Below are 15,624 nucleotides of genomic sequence, written 5' to 3'. Positions count from 1 at the left end.
CCACTAGATGACCAGGGCATGGGCGCAGGTCAAGTTTTCGCTCTAAACCAATTTACTAAGAGCCCGCAGTACCCGGTGGTTTTGCCAGCAAGGGGATAAGAGGCTTAGACCTGAAGCCCCTCCCCAGGGCCGAAACTAGGATTCTTGTCACCCGGGGCAAGGTAGTCATTTGACACCCCCCCCCCCCCCCCCCCCCCCTCCAAAAAAAAATATTATTATTTTTTTTTTTTTTACAATAAATAAATAAAAAAATAAAAAAAATAAACATTTTAAAATAAATGAATAAAAATATTAGATATATATATATATATATCTATCGCTTTCAGAACTTTTTTACCTGAAAAATTGCCTTTTCTAACATAAATTTCATATCCAGGAAAAAGTGTCCCCATTTTACACAGTACGACAGGCAAGTGTCCCCATTTTACACATTGCGGCAGACAGGTGACCCCATTTTACACATTGCGGCAGACAGGTGACCCCATTTTACACCTTGCGGCAGACAGGTGTCCCCATTTTACACATTGCGGCAGGCACGTGTCCCCATTTTACACATTGCGGCAGACAGGTGACCCCATTTTACACATTGCGGCAGACAGGTGTCCCCATTTTACACATTGAGGCAGGAAAAAGTGTCCCCATTTTACACATTGCGGCAGACACGTGTCCCCATTTTACACAGTACGACAGGCAAGTGTCCCCATTTTACACATTGCGACACAGGTGACCCCATTTTACACATTGCGGCAGACAGGTGTCCCCATTTTACACATTGCGGCAGGAAAAAGTGTCCCCATTTTACACATTGCGGCAGGCACGTGTCCCCATTTTACACATTGCGGCAGGAAAAAGTGTCCCCATTTTACACATTGCGGCAGGAAAAAGTGTCCCCATTTTACACATTGCGGCAGGAAAAAGTGACCCCATTTTACACATTGCGGCAGGAAAAAGTGTCCCCATTTTACACATAGCGGCAGGAAAAAGTGTCCCCATCTTACACATTGCGGCAGACAGGTCCCCATTTTACACATTCCGGCAGGTGGTGGGGAGAGGGAGGGAGGGAGAGAGAGAGGGAGGGAGGGAGAGGGGCTGACTTACATTTGAAGCGGTTCTCGCCGCTCTTCAGCCGCCTCTCCCTCCTCGTCTGCGCGGCTCCCCCTCCTCCCGAGTGCCCAGCTCGGGGGGCGGGGTTTCGTGGAATGACGCGTTTGCTTCGTGACGTCACGACGCAATCGCGTCATTCCGCGAAACCCCGCCCCCCCGAGCTGGGCACTCGGGAGGAGGGAGAAGGGGGTTTCAAAGTACAAAGAAGTGCCGCGGCGGGCGCCCCGTGCGGTTGCACGGCTCGCCCGCCGCAAGAATCGGCACTGGCGTATAGGGAGAGGGTGTTAGGGGGTCTCTGCGCCCCCTCCAATCCGGCGCCCAGGTCGCCTGCCCCCTTAGCCCCCCCCTAGTTTCGGCCCTGCCCTCCCCCAGGGCGCAGGGCACCATTTCACGCAAATGTTCCCGCCCTGGAGCTGCATATCTGTCTCTCCCTCACTCCCTGTCAGTGTCTGGGCGCCATTATTCCTCAGCTTCGCTGTTCCTGGGACTGCTTGGGCAAATCCTCCTGTGTAAAGCCGCCTGGTTGTCAGTGCTGTGACTTTACATGACACTTAAGTATACTACCTGCCTTTTCAGTCAGTGCTAGTTAAGAAAGTGCATTTAGTCAGGGTTTTCTAGTACAATTACCCTGTGATATACATCCAGTTCTTACTGTGTAGTGTTATATCTATTGCATATATATATATATATATATATATATATATATATATATATAAGCTAGTACAGTGCAGTATTATTGTTAGTAATAACCTCTGCATTGTACAAACTGTGACTATTTGTGTGTGCATTTGATAGCTGAGTGGTGTCCATTTCGTGTCTTTCACTCAACCTGCTATCCCTATATTCTATAACCTGAGGGGGCTTGGTGCGTCAGGTTTTATATTGATATAGGTTTTTCACAAAGATATACTCCAATACGTATTTTTCTCTGTGATTTAGTCACCATATCTCTCCTGTGTCCCTGCTCGTGCTGACTACACTGCGCAGGGGTTTGGGTACGAGGTATTGTGCTGCTGCCAATTGTACTGTGTTACCTGCTACAGCAAGTTATATCATGTCTGCTTCTGAGGGTAACGGTTCTGGGGCTGAACACACTGCCGGTGTTGCTGACGCCACAGATCACTATGAGGAGAATATAGCAGCTGTGGGCTCTGGTTCTGGGAGCTCCTTGCCCCCCAGTGGGACTGTGGCAACGTAGGCACATAATGACCCACCGTGGGCCGCTTTTTCCATACTTCTGCATACGCTAGTTCATAAACTAACACCCCCTATGGGACCCCCGATGCCGGTACAACCGTATGTGGTCCCTGCAGCTAACCCGCCGTGGGCGGACGATTTATCTGCTTAATTGAAGAAGTTGAACCAGTCCCTGACTACTAAAAAGTCTGACCATCGCTCGCCTAAGTCCAAGGAGTCCTCTAAGCGAGCGCTTGTCTCCTCACAATCCACTGCTGTCACTGACACCTCGTCTGATGAAGACGGCACTTACACTGACCCCACAGGTTCTGACTCGGATACGGCTGATGGGGAGGGTGGTTCACATGTGGATGTTCCTGATCTTTTGGAGGCTATTAAGGTAATTCTACAGATTACGGATGATCCCGAGCCATCCGTCCCTCCTAAGAAACCTGATAGGTTCAAGCGTCAGAAGGTGGTTAAACAAGTTTCTCTGACGTCCTAGTGGATGCTGGGACTCCGTCAGGACCATGGGGGATAGCGGCTCCGCAGGAGACAGGGCACAAAATGTAAAAGTTTGACCACTAGGTGGTGTGTACTGGCTCCTCCCCCTATGACCCTCCTCCAAGCCTCAGTTAGGTTTTTGTGCCCGTCCGAGCAGGGTGCAATCTAGGTGGCTCTCCTAAAGAGCTGCTTAGAAAAAGTTTGTTAGGTTTTTTATTTTCAGTGAGTCCTGCTGGCAACAGGCTCACTGCAACGAGGGACTTAGGGGAGAAGAAGTGAACTCACCTGCGTGCAGGATGGATTTGCTTCTTAGGCTACTGGACACTAGCTCCAGAGGGACGATCACAGGTACAGCCTGGATGGGTCACCGGAGCCGCGCCGCCGACCCCCTTGCAGATGCCGAATAGAGAAGAGGTCCAGAAACCGGCGGCAGAAGACGTCTCAGTCTTCATGAGGTAGCGCACAGCACTGCAGCTGTGCGCCATTGCTCTCCGCACACTTCACACCAGCGGTCACTGAGGGTGCAGGGCGCTGGGGGGGGCGCCCTGGGCAGCAATGTAATATACCTATTCTGGCTAAAATATATCACATATAGCCCCTGGGGCTATATGGATGTATTTAACCCCTGCCAGGTTCCAAAAAAAACGGGAGAAGAAGCCCGCCGAAAAGGGGGCGGGGCCTATTCTCCTCAGCACACAGCGCCATTTTCCTGCCCAGCTCCGCTGCGAGGAAGGCTCCCAGGACTCTCCCCTGCACTGCACTACAGAAACAGGGTAAAAACAGAGAGGGGGGGCACTTGTTGGCGATATTTATAATATTTGAGCTGCTATAAAGGGAACACACTTATTAAGGTTGTCCCTATATATATTTATAGCGCTTGGGTGTGTGCTGGCAAACTCTCCCTCTGTCTCCCCAAAGGGCTAGTGGGGTCCTGTCTTCTATCAGAGCATTCCCTGTGTGTCTGCTGTGTGTCGGTACGTGTGTGTCGACATGTATGAGGACGATGTTGGCGTGGAGGCGGAGCAATTGCCTGTAATGGTGATGTCACCCCCTAGGGCAGTGATTTTCAACCTTTTTTTACTCGCGGCACACCGAACAATATTTTAAAATTGCAAAGGCACACCATCAGTTCCCCACAGAAAAAAAAAAAAGACACACATTGGCCCTCATAGTAAAAAAATATCCACACATACATTGGCCTACACAGAAAAAACAATCACATTGCTCCCCACATAAATCATATTGCTCCCCACATAAATCCTATTGCTCCCCACATGAATTATTCACATTGTTCCCCCCATAAATCCTATTGTTCCCCACAGGAGAGAAAAAATAACATATATTAGCCCCTACCGGTCAGCTGTCCTCCTCCCTATCCCTCAGTGGCGGGGGTTGTTCATAGTGGAGTCCTGCGAATTCTGAGCAGTGGGCGGTCGGGCAGGTGTGGATGTGGGTGGGCAAGGATAGCTGTGTATGCAGGCAGGAACTGGAAGATGTGTATACAGACGGGTGGGCTGGCTGGATGGTGAGACGCGGCGGCCATGACCTATGATATCACACCGCCGAGTCTTCAAGGCATACGTCACGGCTGGAGCACAACTGATCCTCTATGAAGAGCCCGGGCCAACAGTTCACTCTGAAGGTGCAGGAAGCTGCTCTGGCTCCGCGGCACACCTTGCAACTGGTCGCGGCACACTAGTGTGCCACGGCACACTGGTTGAAAAAGCCTGCCCTAGGGAGTCGACACCAGAATGGATGGCTTTGTTTATGGAATTACGGGATAGTGTCAGCACGCTACAAAAGTCGGTTGACGACATGAGACAGCCGGCAAACCAGTTAGTACCTGTCCAGGCGTCTCAGACACCGTCGGGGGCTGTAAAACGCCCTTTACCTCAGTCGGTCGACACAGACCCAGACACTGACACTGAATCCAGTGTCGACGGTGAAGAAACAAACGTATTTTCCAGTAGGGCCACACGTTATATGATCACGGCAATGAAGGAGGCTTTGCATATCTCTGATACTGCAAGTACCACAAAAAGGGGTATTATGTGGGGTGTGAAAAAACTACCGATAGTTTTTCCTGAATCAGAGGAACTGAATGAAGTGTGTGATGAAGCGTGGGTTACCCCAGATAGAAAACTGCTAATTTCAAAGAAGTTATTGGCATTATACCCTTTCCCGCCAGAGGTTAGGGCGCGCTGGGAAACACCTCCTAGGGTGGATAAGGCGCTCACACGCTTATCAAAGCAAGTGGCGTTACCGTCTCCTGATACGGCCGCCCTCAAGGATCCAGCTGATAGGAGGCTGGAGAATACATTAAAAAGTATATACACACATACGGGTGTTATACTGAGACCAGCAATCGCCTCAGCCTGGATGTGCAGTGCTGGCGTGGCTTGGTCGGAGTCACTGTCTGAAAATATTGATACCCTGGATAGGGACAGTATTTTACTGACTATAGAGCAGTTAAAGGATGCATTTCTTTATATGCGAGATGCACAGAGAGATATTTGCACTCTGGCATCAAGAGTAAGTGCGATGTCCATATCTGCCAGAAGAAGTTTATGGACGCGCCAGTGGTCAGGTGATGCGGATTCCAAACGACATATGGAAGTATTGCCGTATAAGGGGGAGGAATTATTTGGGGTCGGTCTATCGGATCTGGTGGCCACGGCAACGGCCGGAAAATCCACCTTTTTACCCCAGGTCACCTCCCAGCAGAAAAAGCCGCAGGCTTTTCAGCCGCAGTCCTTTCGTTCCTATAAGAACAAACGAGCAAAAGGACATTCCTATTTGCCCCGAGGCAAAGGAAAGGGTAAGAGACTGCAACAAGCAGCTCCTTCCCAGGAGCAGAAGCCCTCCCCGGCTTCTACAAAGGCGTCAGCATGACGCTGGGACCTTACAAGCAGACTCAGGGGCGGTGGGGGGTCGCCTCAAACATTTCAGCGCACAGTGGGCTCACTCGCAGGTGGACCCCTGGATCCTGCAGGTAGTATCTCAGGGTTACAGGTTGGAATTCGAGAAGTCCCCTCCTCGCCGTTTCCTAAAGTCTGCTTTGCCAACGTCTCCCTCCGACAGGGCGACGGTATTGGAGGCCATTCACAAGCTGTATTCTCAGCAGGTGATAGTCAAGGTACCCCTCCTACAACAGGGACAGGGGTATTACTCCACGCTATTTGTGGTACCGAAGCCGGACGGCTCGGTAAGACCGATTCTAAATCTAAAATCTCTGAACCTGTACATACAAAAATTCAAGTTCAAGATGGAGTCACTCAGAGCAGTGATAGCGAATCTGGAAGAAGGGGATTTTATGGTGTCCTTGGACATCAAGGATGCTTACCTTCATGTTCCAATTTGTCCTTCACACCAAGGGTACCTCAGGTTCGTGGTCCAAAACTGTCATTATCAGTTTCAGACGCTGCCGTTTGGATTGTCCACGGCACCCCGGGTCTTTACCAAGGTAATGGCCGAAATGATGATCCTTCTTCGAAGAGAAGGCGTCTTAATTATCCCTTACTTGGACGATCTCCTGATAAGGGCAAGATCCAGAGAACAGCTGGAGGTCGGAGTAGCACTAACCCAAGTAGTGCTCCAACAACACGGGTGGATTCTGAATTTTCCAAAATCCCAACTGATCCCGACGACACGTCTGTTGTTCCTAGGGATGATTCTGGACACTGTTCAGAAAAAGGTATTTCTTCCGGAGGAGAAAGCCAGGGAGTTATCCGATCTAGTCAGGAACCTCCTAAAACCAGGAAAAGTATCTGTGCATCAATGCACAAGAGTCCTGGGAAAAATGGTAGCTTCTTACGAAGCGATTCCATTCGGCAGATTCCATGCACGAACTTTTCAGTGGGATCTGCTGGACAAATGGTCCGGATCGCATCTGCAGATGCATCAGCGGATAAAATTGTCCACAAGGACAAGAGTGTCTCTGCTATGGTGGTTGCAGAGTGCTCATCTGTTAGAGGGCCGCAGATTCGGCATACAGAACTGGGTCCTAGTGACCACGGATGCCAGCCTGAGAGGCTGGGGAGCGGTCACACAGGGAAGAAACTTCCAGGGCGTGTGCTCGTGGCTCTGGATTGGCCAAGAAGAACTTGGTACCCGGAACTTCAGGAGATGCTCACGGAAGATCCGTGGCCTCTACCTCTAAGACGGGACCTGCTTCAGCAGGGACCGTGTCTATTCCAAGACTTACCGCGGCTGCGTTTGACGGCATGGCGGTTGAACGCCGAATCCTAAGGGAAAAAGGCATTCCGGAAGAGGTCATCCCTACCCTGATAAAAGCCAGGAAGGAGGTGACTGCACAACATTATCACCGCATTTGGAGAAAATATGTTGCGTGGTGTGAGGCCAGGAAGGCCCCGACGGAGGAATTTCAACTGGGTCGATTCCTACATTTCCTGCAAACAGGATTGTCTATGGGCCTCAAATTAGGGTCCATTAAGGTTCAAATTTCGGCCCTGTCGATTTTCTTCCAGAAAGAATTGGCTTCAGTTCCTGAAGTCCAGACTTTTGTAAAAGGAGTACTACATATACAGCCCCCGGTTGTGCCCCCAGTGGCACCGTGGGATCTTAATGTAGTTTTGGATTTTCTCAAATCCCATTGGTTTGAGCCACTCAAATCGGTGGATTTGAAATATCTTACATGGAAAGTAACCATGCTACTGGCCCTGGCTTCAGCCAGGAGAGTGTCAGAATTGGCGGCTTTATCGTATAAAAGCCCATATCTGATTTTCCATTCGGACAGGGCAGAACTGCGGATGCGTCCTCACTTTCTGCCTAAGGTGGTTTCAGCGTTTCACCTGAACCAGCCTATTGTGGTGCCTGCGGCTACTAGCGATTTGGAGGATTCCAAGTTGCTGGACGTTGTCAGAGCATTGAAAATATATATTTCAAGGACGGCTGGAGTCAGAAAATCTGACTCGCTGTTTATACTGTATGCACCCAACAAGCTGGGTGCTCCTGCTTCTAAGCAGACGATTGCTCGTTGGATTTGTAGCACAATTCAACTTGCACATTCTGTGGCAGGCCTGCCACAGCCTAAATCTGTCAAGGCCCATTCCACAAGGAAGGTGGGCTCATCTTGGGCGGCTGCCCGAGGGGTCTCGGCATTACAACTCTGCCGAGCAGCTACGTGGTCAGGGGAGAACACGTTTGTAAAATTCTACAAATTTGATACCCTGGCTAAGGAGGACCTGGAGTTCTCTCATTCGGTGCTGCAGAGTCATCCGCACTCTCCCGCCCGTTTGGGAGCTTTGGTATAATCCCCATTGTCCTGACGGAGTCCCAGCATCCACTAGGACGTCAGAGAAAATAAGATTTTACTTACCGATAAATCTATTTCTCGTAGTCCGTAGTGGATGCTGGGCGCCCATCCCAAGTGCGGATTGTCTGCAATACTTGTACATAGTTATTGTTACAAAAAAATCGGGTTGTTATTGTTGTGAGCCGTCTGTTCAGAGGCTCCTACGTTTGTCATACTGTTAACTGGGTTCAGATCACAAGTTGTACGGTGTGATTGGTGTGGCTGGTATGAGTCTTACCCGGGATTCAAAATCCTTCCTTATTGTGTACGCTCGTCCGGGCACAGTATCCTAACTGAGGCTTGGAGGAGGGTCATAGGGGGAGGAGCCAGTACACACCACCTAGTGGTCAAACTTTTAAATTTTGTGCCCTGTCTCCTGCGGAGCCGCTATCCCCCATGGTCCTGACGGAGTCCCAGCATCCACTACGGACTACGAGAAATAGATTTATCGGTAAGTAAAATCTTATTTTTACCTCCCCCTGATCACCTAGTGGATATACGTCAGGAACCCTGGGAAAACCCGGGTAAGAAGTTTGTGCCTCAAAAGAAGATGCTGGCTCGCTATACCCTCGCGCCAGAGCTGTCTAAGAATTGGGAACCGCCTCCTCCAGTGGACTCGCATGTGGCTAGGATGGTGGTTTCCTTAGCTCTGCCTGTCACTACCGTCACGTCTCTAAAAGAGCCTACGGATAAACGTGTGGAGGGTTGTCTAAAAGCGATCTACACCCTCACGGGTGCTGCACAAAGGCCCACTATTGCAGCTACATGGGTTGAGGAGGCCATTGAAGCATGGGCCTTGGAGTTAGAAGCTGAAATCTCCTCTGACCATGCTAGACAATGCTTGTCATATATTGTCACAGCTTCTCGCTATATTAAAGAGGTGGCTTCTGATGCCGGTATCCTTGCAGCCAAGGCCTCTACCACGTCAGTCCTGGCTCGCCGGATATTGTGGCTGAGATCCTGGTCTGTGGATCTGGACTCTAGAAAAACCCTGGAGGTACTCCCTTTCAAGGGAGATATTCTGTTTGGGGAGGACTTAAATAAGATAGTGGCTGACTTGGCTACTGCCAGAACTGCCTGTCTGCCAAGTACCGCTCCTTCTGTGTCGAAGGCTAAAGGTACTTCCTTTCGCCCTTTTCGTCCTTCAGGTAAAGCAAAAGGTCAGGCGTACAACAAGCAGGCCCACACTTCCAAACCTGGATAAGCCTGCCGCATGACGGGGGGGGGGGGCGGCTTCTAGGGTATACCCAGGAATGGTTGAAAACCACTTCAGATGCCTGGTTACGGGAAGCCTTCAAAAACCGACCCTCTCATCGATTTTGCCAGACAGACGTATCGTCGGACCAGACAAAGGCAAACACTCTACATTCGGTGGTACAGACCCTCCTGGATATAGGAGTCGTAGTACAGGTGCCTCTTACACAGAGGGACCGGGGGTGCTATTCTCCGCTGTTTCTAGTCCCGAAACCGAATGGGTACTCCCGGCCCATTCTCAACCTCAAGGCATTGAACAGGTTTGTGAAGGTTTCCAAGTTCCGTATGGAAACCCTTCGCTCTATAGTTCTGACCTTGGAGCCTGGGGACTACATGGTCTCCCTGGACATACAGGATGCTTACATGCATATTCCTATAGCAGTGTCACATCAGCAATACCTGAGGTTTGCTATTGGCAATCTCCATTACCAGTTTTGGGCGTTACCTTTTGGTTTAACAACAGCTCCGCGAGTCTTGACAAAAGTAATGTCGGTGATGACGGTGGTACGCCGCTGTCAAGGGGTCAGGATACTGCCGTATCTGGACGACTTGTTAATCCTGGCAAATTCCCCAGAACTTCTCCTTCGTCATCTGGATATGACGGTCCGCGGGTTTCTCATCAACTGGAAGAAATCCTCCCTGATTCCTGCTCAGAGCATGGTGCATCTGGGAGCACTATTGGACACTCACAACCAGAGGTTGTTCTTGAGTCAGGAGAAGGTCCTGAAGCTTCAGGACAGGATTCGTTGCTTCCTTTCTCGTCCGCAAGTGTCGATACATTTGGCGATGCAGGTGCTGGGCCTCATGGTATCAGCATTCGACATGATGGAGTATGCTCAATTCCATTCTCGTCCCCTCCAGAGGCTGATTCTAGCCAAGTGGGATGGCCTGCCTCACCGTATCAAGTCTCAAATGATCTCATTGTCTCCGGAGGTCCGTCTGTCGCTGCTCTGGTGGCTCCAGGACCAACAATTGTGCAGGGGCCGTCCCTTCTGGATATCCAACTGGGTCCTGTTGACGACAGATGCCAGTCTAAGAGGTTGGGGCGCGGTGCTGGAGCAACACTCCCTTCAGGGTCGGTGGACCAAGGAGGAATCTCTACTCTCGATCAACATTCTGGAATTGCGGGCGGTCTTCAATGCATTGAACCTGGCCCAGCATTTAATTCAGAACCGTCCTGTTCAAGTGCAGTCGGACAACGCCACCACAGTGGCTTACATAAATCATCAAGGCGGCACTTGAAGCCGTTTGGCAATGAAGGAAGTCTCACGGATTCTACATTGGGCAGCACATCTACCGGCCATATCGGCAATCTTCATTCCGGGTGTCCTGAATTGGGAAGCGGACTTTCTTAGTCGTCAGGACGTGCATGCCGGCGAGTGGAGCCTCCATCCAGAAGTGTTTCAACTCCTAGTGGAAAAGTGGGGTCTTCCAGAACTAGATCTGATGGCGTCTCGACACAATCACAAGGTTCCGGTCTTCGGGGCAAGGACAAGGGATCCTCAAGCAGCATTCGTGGATGCGCTGGCGGTGTCGTGGAGGTTTCGGCTGCCATACGTGTTTCCTCCGGTGTCACTTCTGCCCAGGGTAATTCTGAAGTTCAAGCAAGAAAGAGGAATCCTGCTTCTCATAGCTCCAGCGTGGCCCAGACGACACTGGTTCTCAGACCTGCAGGGCCTATCGTCCGAGCGTCCAATTCTACTTCCACAACGCCCAGACCACCTCTTTCAGGGCTCCTGTGTCTACCAGAACCTAGCCCGGCTGTCTTTGACGGCATGGCTCTTGGAGCTTCCGTCTTGAGGGCTAAGGGTTTTTCTGAAGAGGTCATTAAAACTATGTTGCGGGCCCGGAAACCGGCTTCTGCTCGGATTTACCATAGGGTCTGGCATTCCCACTTTGTTTGATGCGCATCTAACAATTATGACGCTTCCAAGTTTAGTACAGCTAAACTTTTGGTTTTTCTGCAACAGGGCCTGGATTTAGGCCTTCGTCTGGCCTCCCTCAAGGTTCACATTTCTGCCTTGTCTGTTTGGTTTCAGAGAAATTTTGCTGCCCTACCTGATGTTCATACCTTCACTCAGGGCGTGTTGCGGATTCAGCCTCCTTATGTGCCACCTGTGGCCCCCTGGGATCTGTCTGTGGTTTTGGAGGCCTTGCAAGAGTCTCCGTTTAAGCCTCTTGTGTCTGCAGACGTTAAGTTGCTTTCCCTTACAGTTTTGTTTTTGCTGGCTATCGCTTCCGCTAGAAGGGTCTCGGACTTATCCTGTAAGTCCCTCTATCTGATTTTTCACCGTGACCGGGCGGTTCTTAGAACGCGTCCGGGTTATTTACCCAAGGTGGTGTCTTCCTTCCACCGTAATCAGGAGATTGTGGTTCCGGCCTTTAATTCTCCTGAGGCGTCATCTAAAGAGCGGTCTTTGGATGTGGTACGGGCTCTCCGTATCTATGTGAAGAGAACCTCCTCCATTCGGAAATCTGATTCTCTTTTTGTACCGTTTGGTTTTCAAAAACGTGGCTGGACTGCTAACGAGCAGTACTTTGCCAGATGGATTGGAATGGTGATTGCATATGCTTATGTACAGGCTGGCCTTCCAGCTCCTGCTTCCATTAAAGCCCATTCTACTCAGTCTGTAGGACCTTCTTGGGCGGCCCGCCGTGGTGCGACCCTTGAGCAATTGTGCAAGGCGGCTACGTGGTCCTCAGTGTACACGTTCATAAGGTTCTATGCCTTCATTACTTCCGCCTCCCAGGATGCTTCCTTTGGACGCTGGGTTCTTGTGCCTTCTACAGTGCGTCCCCTCCCATAAGGAACTGCTTTAGGACATCCACAATGTTAATCCTTGTGGAGCCCAGTGTACCCCGCAGCAGAAAACGAGATTTATGGTAAGAACTTAACGTTGTTAAATCTCTTTCTGCGAGGTACACTGGGCTCCACAAGGCGCCCACCCTGACGCACTTGGCTTCTTTGGGTTGGTATGGCATTAGCCGCTGACACCCTCTCCTGTGGTGAGTGTGTGGTGTATTTGGCTACGAGCAATTGTCGTCTCTGGTACCTGCTATTGCATGGGACTGGTTAACGAAACTGAGCTCCTGTGCACAGAGGCGGGGTTATAGAGGAGGCGCGCTGTGCATCTTGGGAACAGTCAAAGCTTTGAGCCTGTTGGTGCCTCGGATCAAGATCCTACTCTGCACCCCGATGTTAATCCTTGTGGAGCCCAGTGTACCTGGCAGAAAGAGATTTAACAACTGTAAGTTCTTACCATAAATCTCATTTTTTCCCAACTGCTAACAAATTTGCTGCTACGATCAGGTCTGAATTACCCCCCTTGTGCCATAGCTGAGATTGTGTTCAGCACAAGAAAACAAGTAAAATCAAGAGCCTTTGTTAAATGTAATATAGGGTGTAAGACTTTGTATGTGTGTGTATATGCTTGGAGCTATTCAGCTGATTGCATCGTGGCCGGCACTTAATTTGGGATATGCTCTTTACCGCGCCTAATGCCAGGATTTAGTCACGATAAACAGCATCTCCTGGGTTAAGTGCTGGGCACAATGCTGTTGAGTGGTAACATGAGTAGCCCTGCGGCACTAGTTACCTCCGATTTGTGCTTGCACCGTAATTGCCTGATATGTGCATGGAGGCATTTCCTGTTACATTGAGGCCCCCACCTCCCTCCTTCCCCCAATATGTATACCTTATTTCCTTTAGATTATAAAATTATTTGGGGCTTTATAGTCCTCAGGCATGGGAATGAAGATCTTTTAGAAGCCTATCTACACAAGTGACAAATATTATTTGCTGAACCAATAACATTTATGAGTGTACAGTCTGTAAACTGATTCGGGTTTGGTGCAATCATTGAAGTGCATCAAGTCCAATATGTGAATACTTAGGCTACCCTCATACTGATTCAGTCTGAAAATTGCCTGTTGCCACTATGTTTATGCAAAAGAATGCGTAGTCATTATATTTTTCTGTTGAAGGACCCCAGCCAAAATGAGTTCCCTCTTGGAACGTCTCCATGCCAAGTATAGCCAGAATCGACCATGGCCCGAAACAATCAAGTTGGTCAGGCAAATCATGGTGAGTTCTATCCGTTGGTCATAGTGCTGGAAAAAGAAAATGGGGATAATTGATTATATGGGGTTTTAAAAACCATCACATATTTTTACCTGTCCATAGAAATAATTTGAGATTAATTTTGAATTCCTTATGCTGGGCATACATTATGCAATTATTGGGGTGATCCGTGGATTATGTGATTATTGGCATGATCTGCCAATAATAGTGTTTGGCCAGGACCACTTGGTGGTGATCAGTGTTTAAGGTGTGCTGAAATCGTCCAGCATGTCCGATAGATCAGATCATTGGTCATTGCATATGGCAGTGTATGTACTGCCGTGGCCGACCAACCAACATTTCTCCTGTTCCTTCATGGCGGAGGAACAGAGAAATGTTGATTCACCAGTGGAGGAAAGCACATGTCCTGTGACCATATTGTGTTCCAAAATGTATTAAGCCTTAAATAATGCAGACAGAGAGTGATAAAGTACCAACCAACCAGCTCCTAACTGTCATTTTTCAAACATATCCTGTAACTTTGCCGTTAAGATGGGCATACACTAAACAATTATATGGCAGGTGGAATGAAAACCTGGTAATGGATGAGAGCAACTGACAAGCGACCATTTTCTACCAAACACTGGAAAATGGACAAAACTTGTCCGTGATTTAACCAATTTGTATAAACGACAGGTTTTATCTATTTTCCAGTGTACGGTAGCACATGGTTGATTGTCAGTTGCTCTCATCCATTACCAGGTTTTCATTCCAACCACAGATGATCTGCCAGATAATTGTATAGTGTATGCCCAGCTTTAGAAAGCTGATTGGCTGGTACTTTATCGGTCTTTATCACTCTCCACTTTATCACTTTTTAAGGCATAATACATTTGGGCCACTGTGAGATCTCACAAGGGGTATATGTATCAGAGCTTGGAGAAAGATAAAGTACCAACCAGTCAACTCTGAACTGTCATGTTACATGCTGCGTTTGAAAAATAACAGGAGATGATTGGTACTTTTACCTCTTGCCAAGCTTTGATACATATTAGGGAGGCCAATCCCAGGATCAGGATTGGCGGGATCCTGAATTTGGGCACAAAAATGGCCGGGATTCAATCACTGGATTGGAAGATCCAATCCCGGGGATTTCTGGGTCAGGCGGCCCTTTGATTTTGTAATGCCGGGCAGCGTTGAGCGTCCTCAAGGACGCTCCGACGCTGCCCGTCTCCCTCTGCGCAGCGTGGTGTGAAGTCACAGGTCACCCTGCGCAGCCAGCTGTCACCAGCAGGAAGTGTCCCACCAGGGGTGTATCCAGAGGGCAGAGCGCCCCTGGCAAATCAGCGGCTGCCTCCCCCACACACACTCCCCCCCAGAGAGACCATTTTAGTCCAGTACTTGTTGCTGTGGTGGGCATACATATGTGTGTACATTATATCTGCTGCATTCCCCCAAACACTATTGTTTTTGGTGAATATGCTGCAAATATTTAATGATACATGGGCCCCATAAAGAGAAATACAGGACAGGCATACAGATGATGCATGGGGCGAGATGCAAGAAGCTAAAATATGCAGCCAAACCTCAGAAAATGCAGTTTTCAGAGGTTTGGCCATGTACAGCATATTCACCAAGTCTGGATGCGGTGGTCAACGACATCTTCAGATGGCAATTCCCAATAGAAGTCTATTGGCTTCTATTGTGCTGCCCCTTCTGAGAGGGATCCAACTGGATCCCTGGGTTTGTAACCCAGAGTCCTATCATCTCAAAGGACAGCTCTTACCGCAAGAGATGCCCTTTGGGATTTTCTCCATGCATAGTTAATTTCAATATGCATGCGGTGAGACACATTGGGAAGGTCATGAAGGGTGAAACTTACACACCAAGGGGAGTAAGACATACACACTAGAGGGGGGGTTATTTAGAGTTGATCGCAGTTTTTCCTAAATCAGCAAAAACAGAGATTGTACTACTTGCATGTGTGGCACTGCCCCGCAATTCACAATTCAACTGCAATCGCATCAAATAGAGGTTGAGCCCCTACCTATGCAGCATGCCTGCATAAGCAGGCAGTTCGGCGCCATGTTTCCTATTGCAGGGAACGCAGGCGACGTCATTGGGCTGCCCTGAAAACGTCCATGACACGCCTGCATTTCCTGCTCTCCTCCCACCAATGTCATGTTGCCGCCCGTCACCTGTCAGTCTCCAT

General features: G+C 49.4%; 1 protein-coding gene across 1 annotated transcript in view; it reads left to right on the top strand.

The window, feature by feature from the left end:
- Positions 1-15,624, top strand: part of MED1 (mediator complex subunit 1) — a 193,375-nt gene that overhangs the window by 89,481 nt on the left and 88,270 nt on the right. Inside the window, exon 3 of the mRNA XM_063959724.1 lies at positions 13,337-13,436. Coding sequence (XP_063815794.1) covers positions 13,350-13,436 — 87 coding nt within the window. The 5' untranslated portion in view covers positions 13,337-13,349. The remainder of the gene's footprint in view (positions 1-13,336; positions 13,437-15,624) is intronic.

This window comes from Pseudophryne corroboree, chromosome 3 (genome assembly GCF_028390025.1).
Source record: "Pseudophryne corroboree isolate aPseCor3 chromosome 3, aPseCor3.hap2, whole genome shotgun sequence".
NCBI lineage: Eukaryota > Metazoa > Chordata > Amphibia > Anura > Myobatrachidae > Pseudophryne > Pseudophryne corroboree.
The sequence above is the reverse complement of the archived record's forward strand: the minus strand, read 5'-3'. Positions and strand labels throughout refer to the sequence as shown.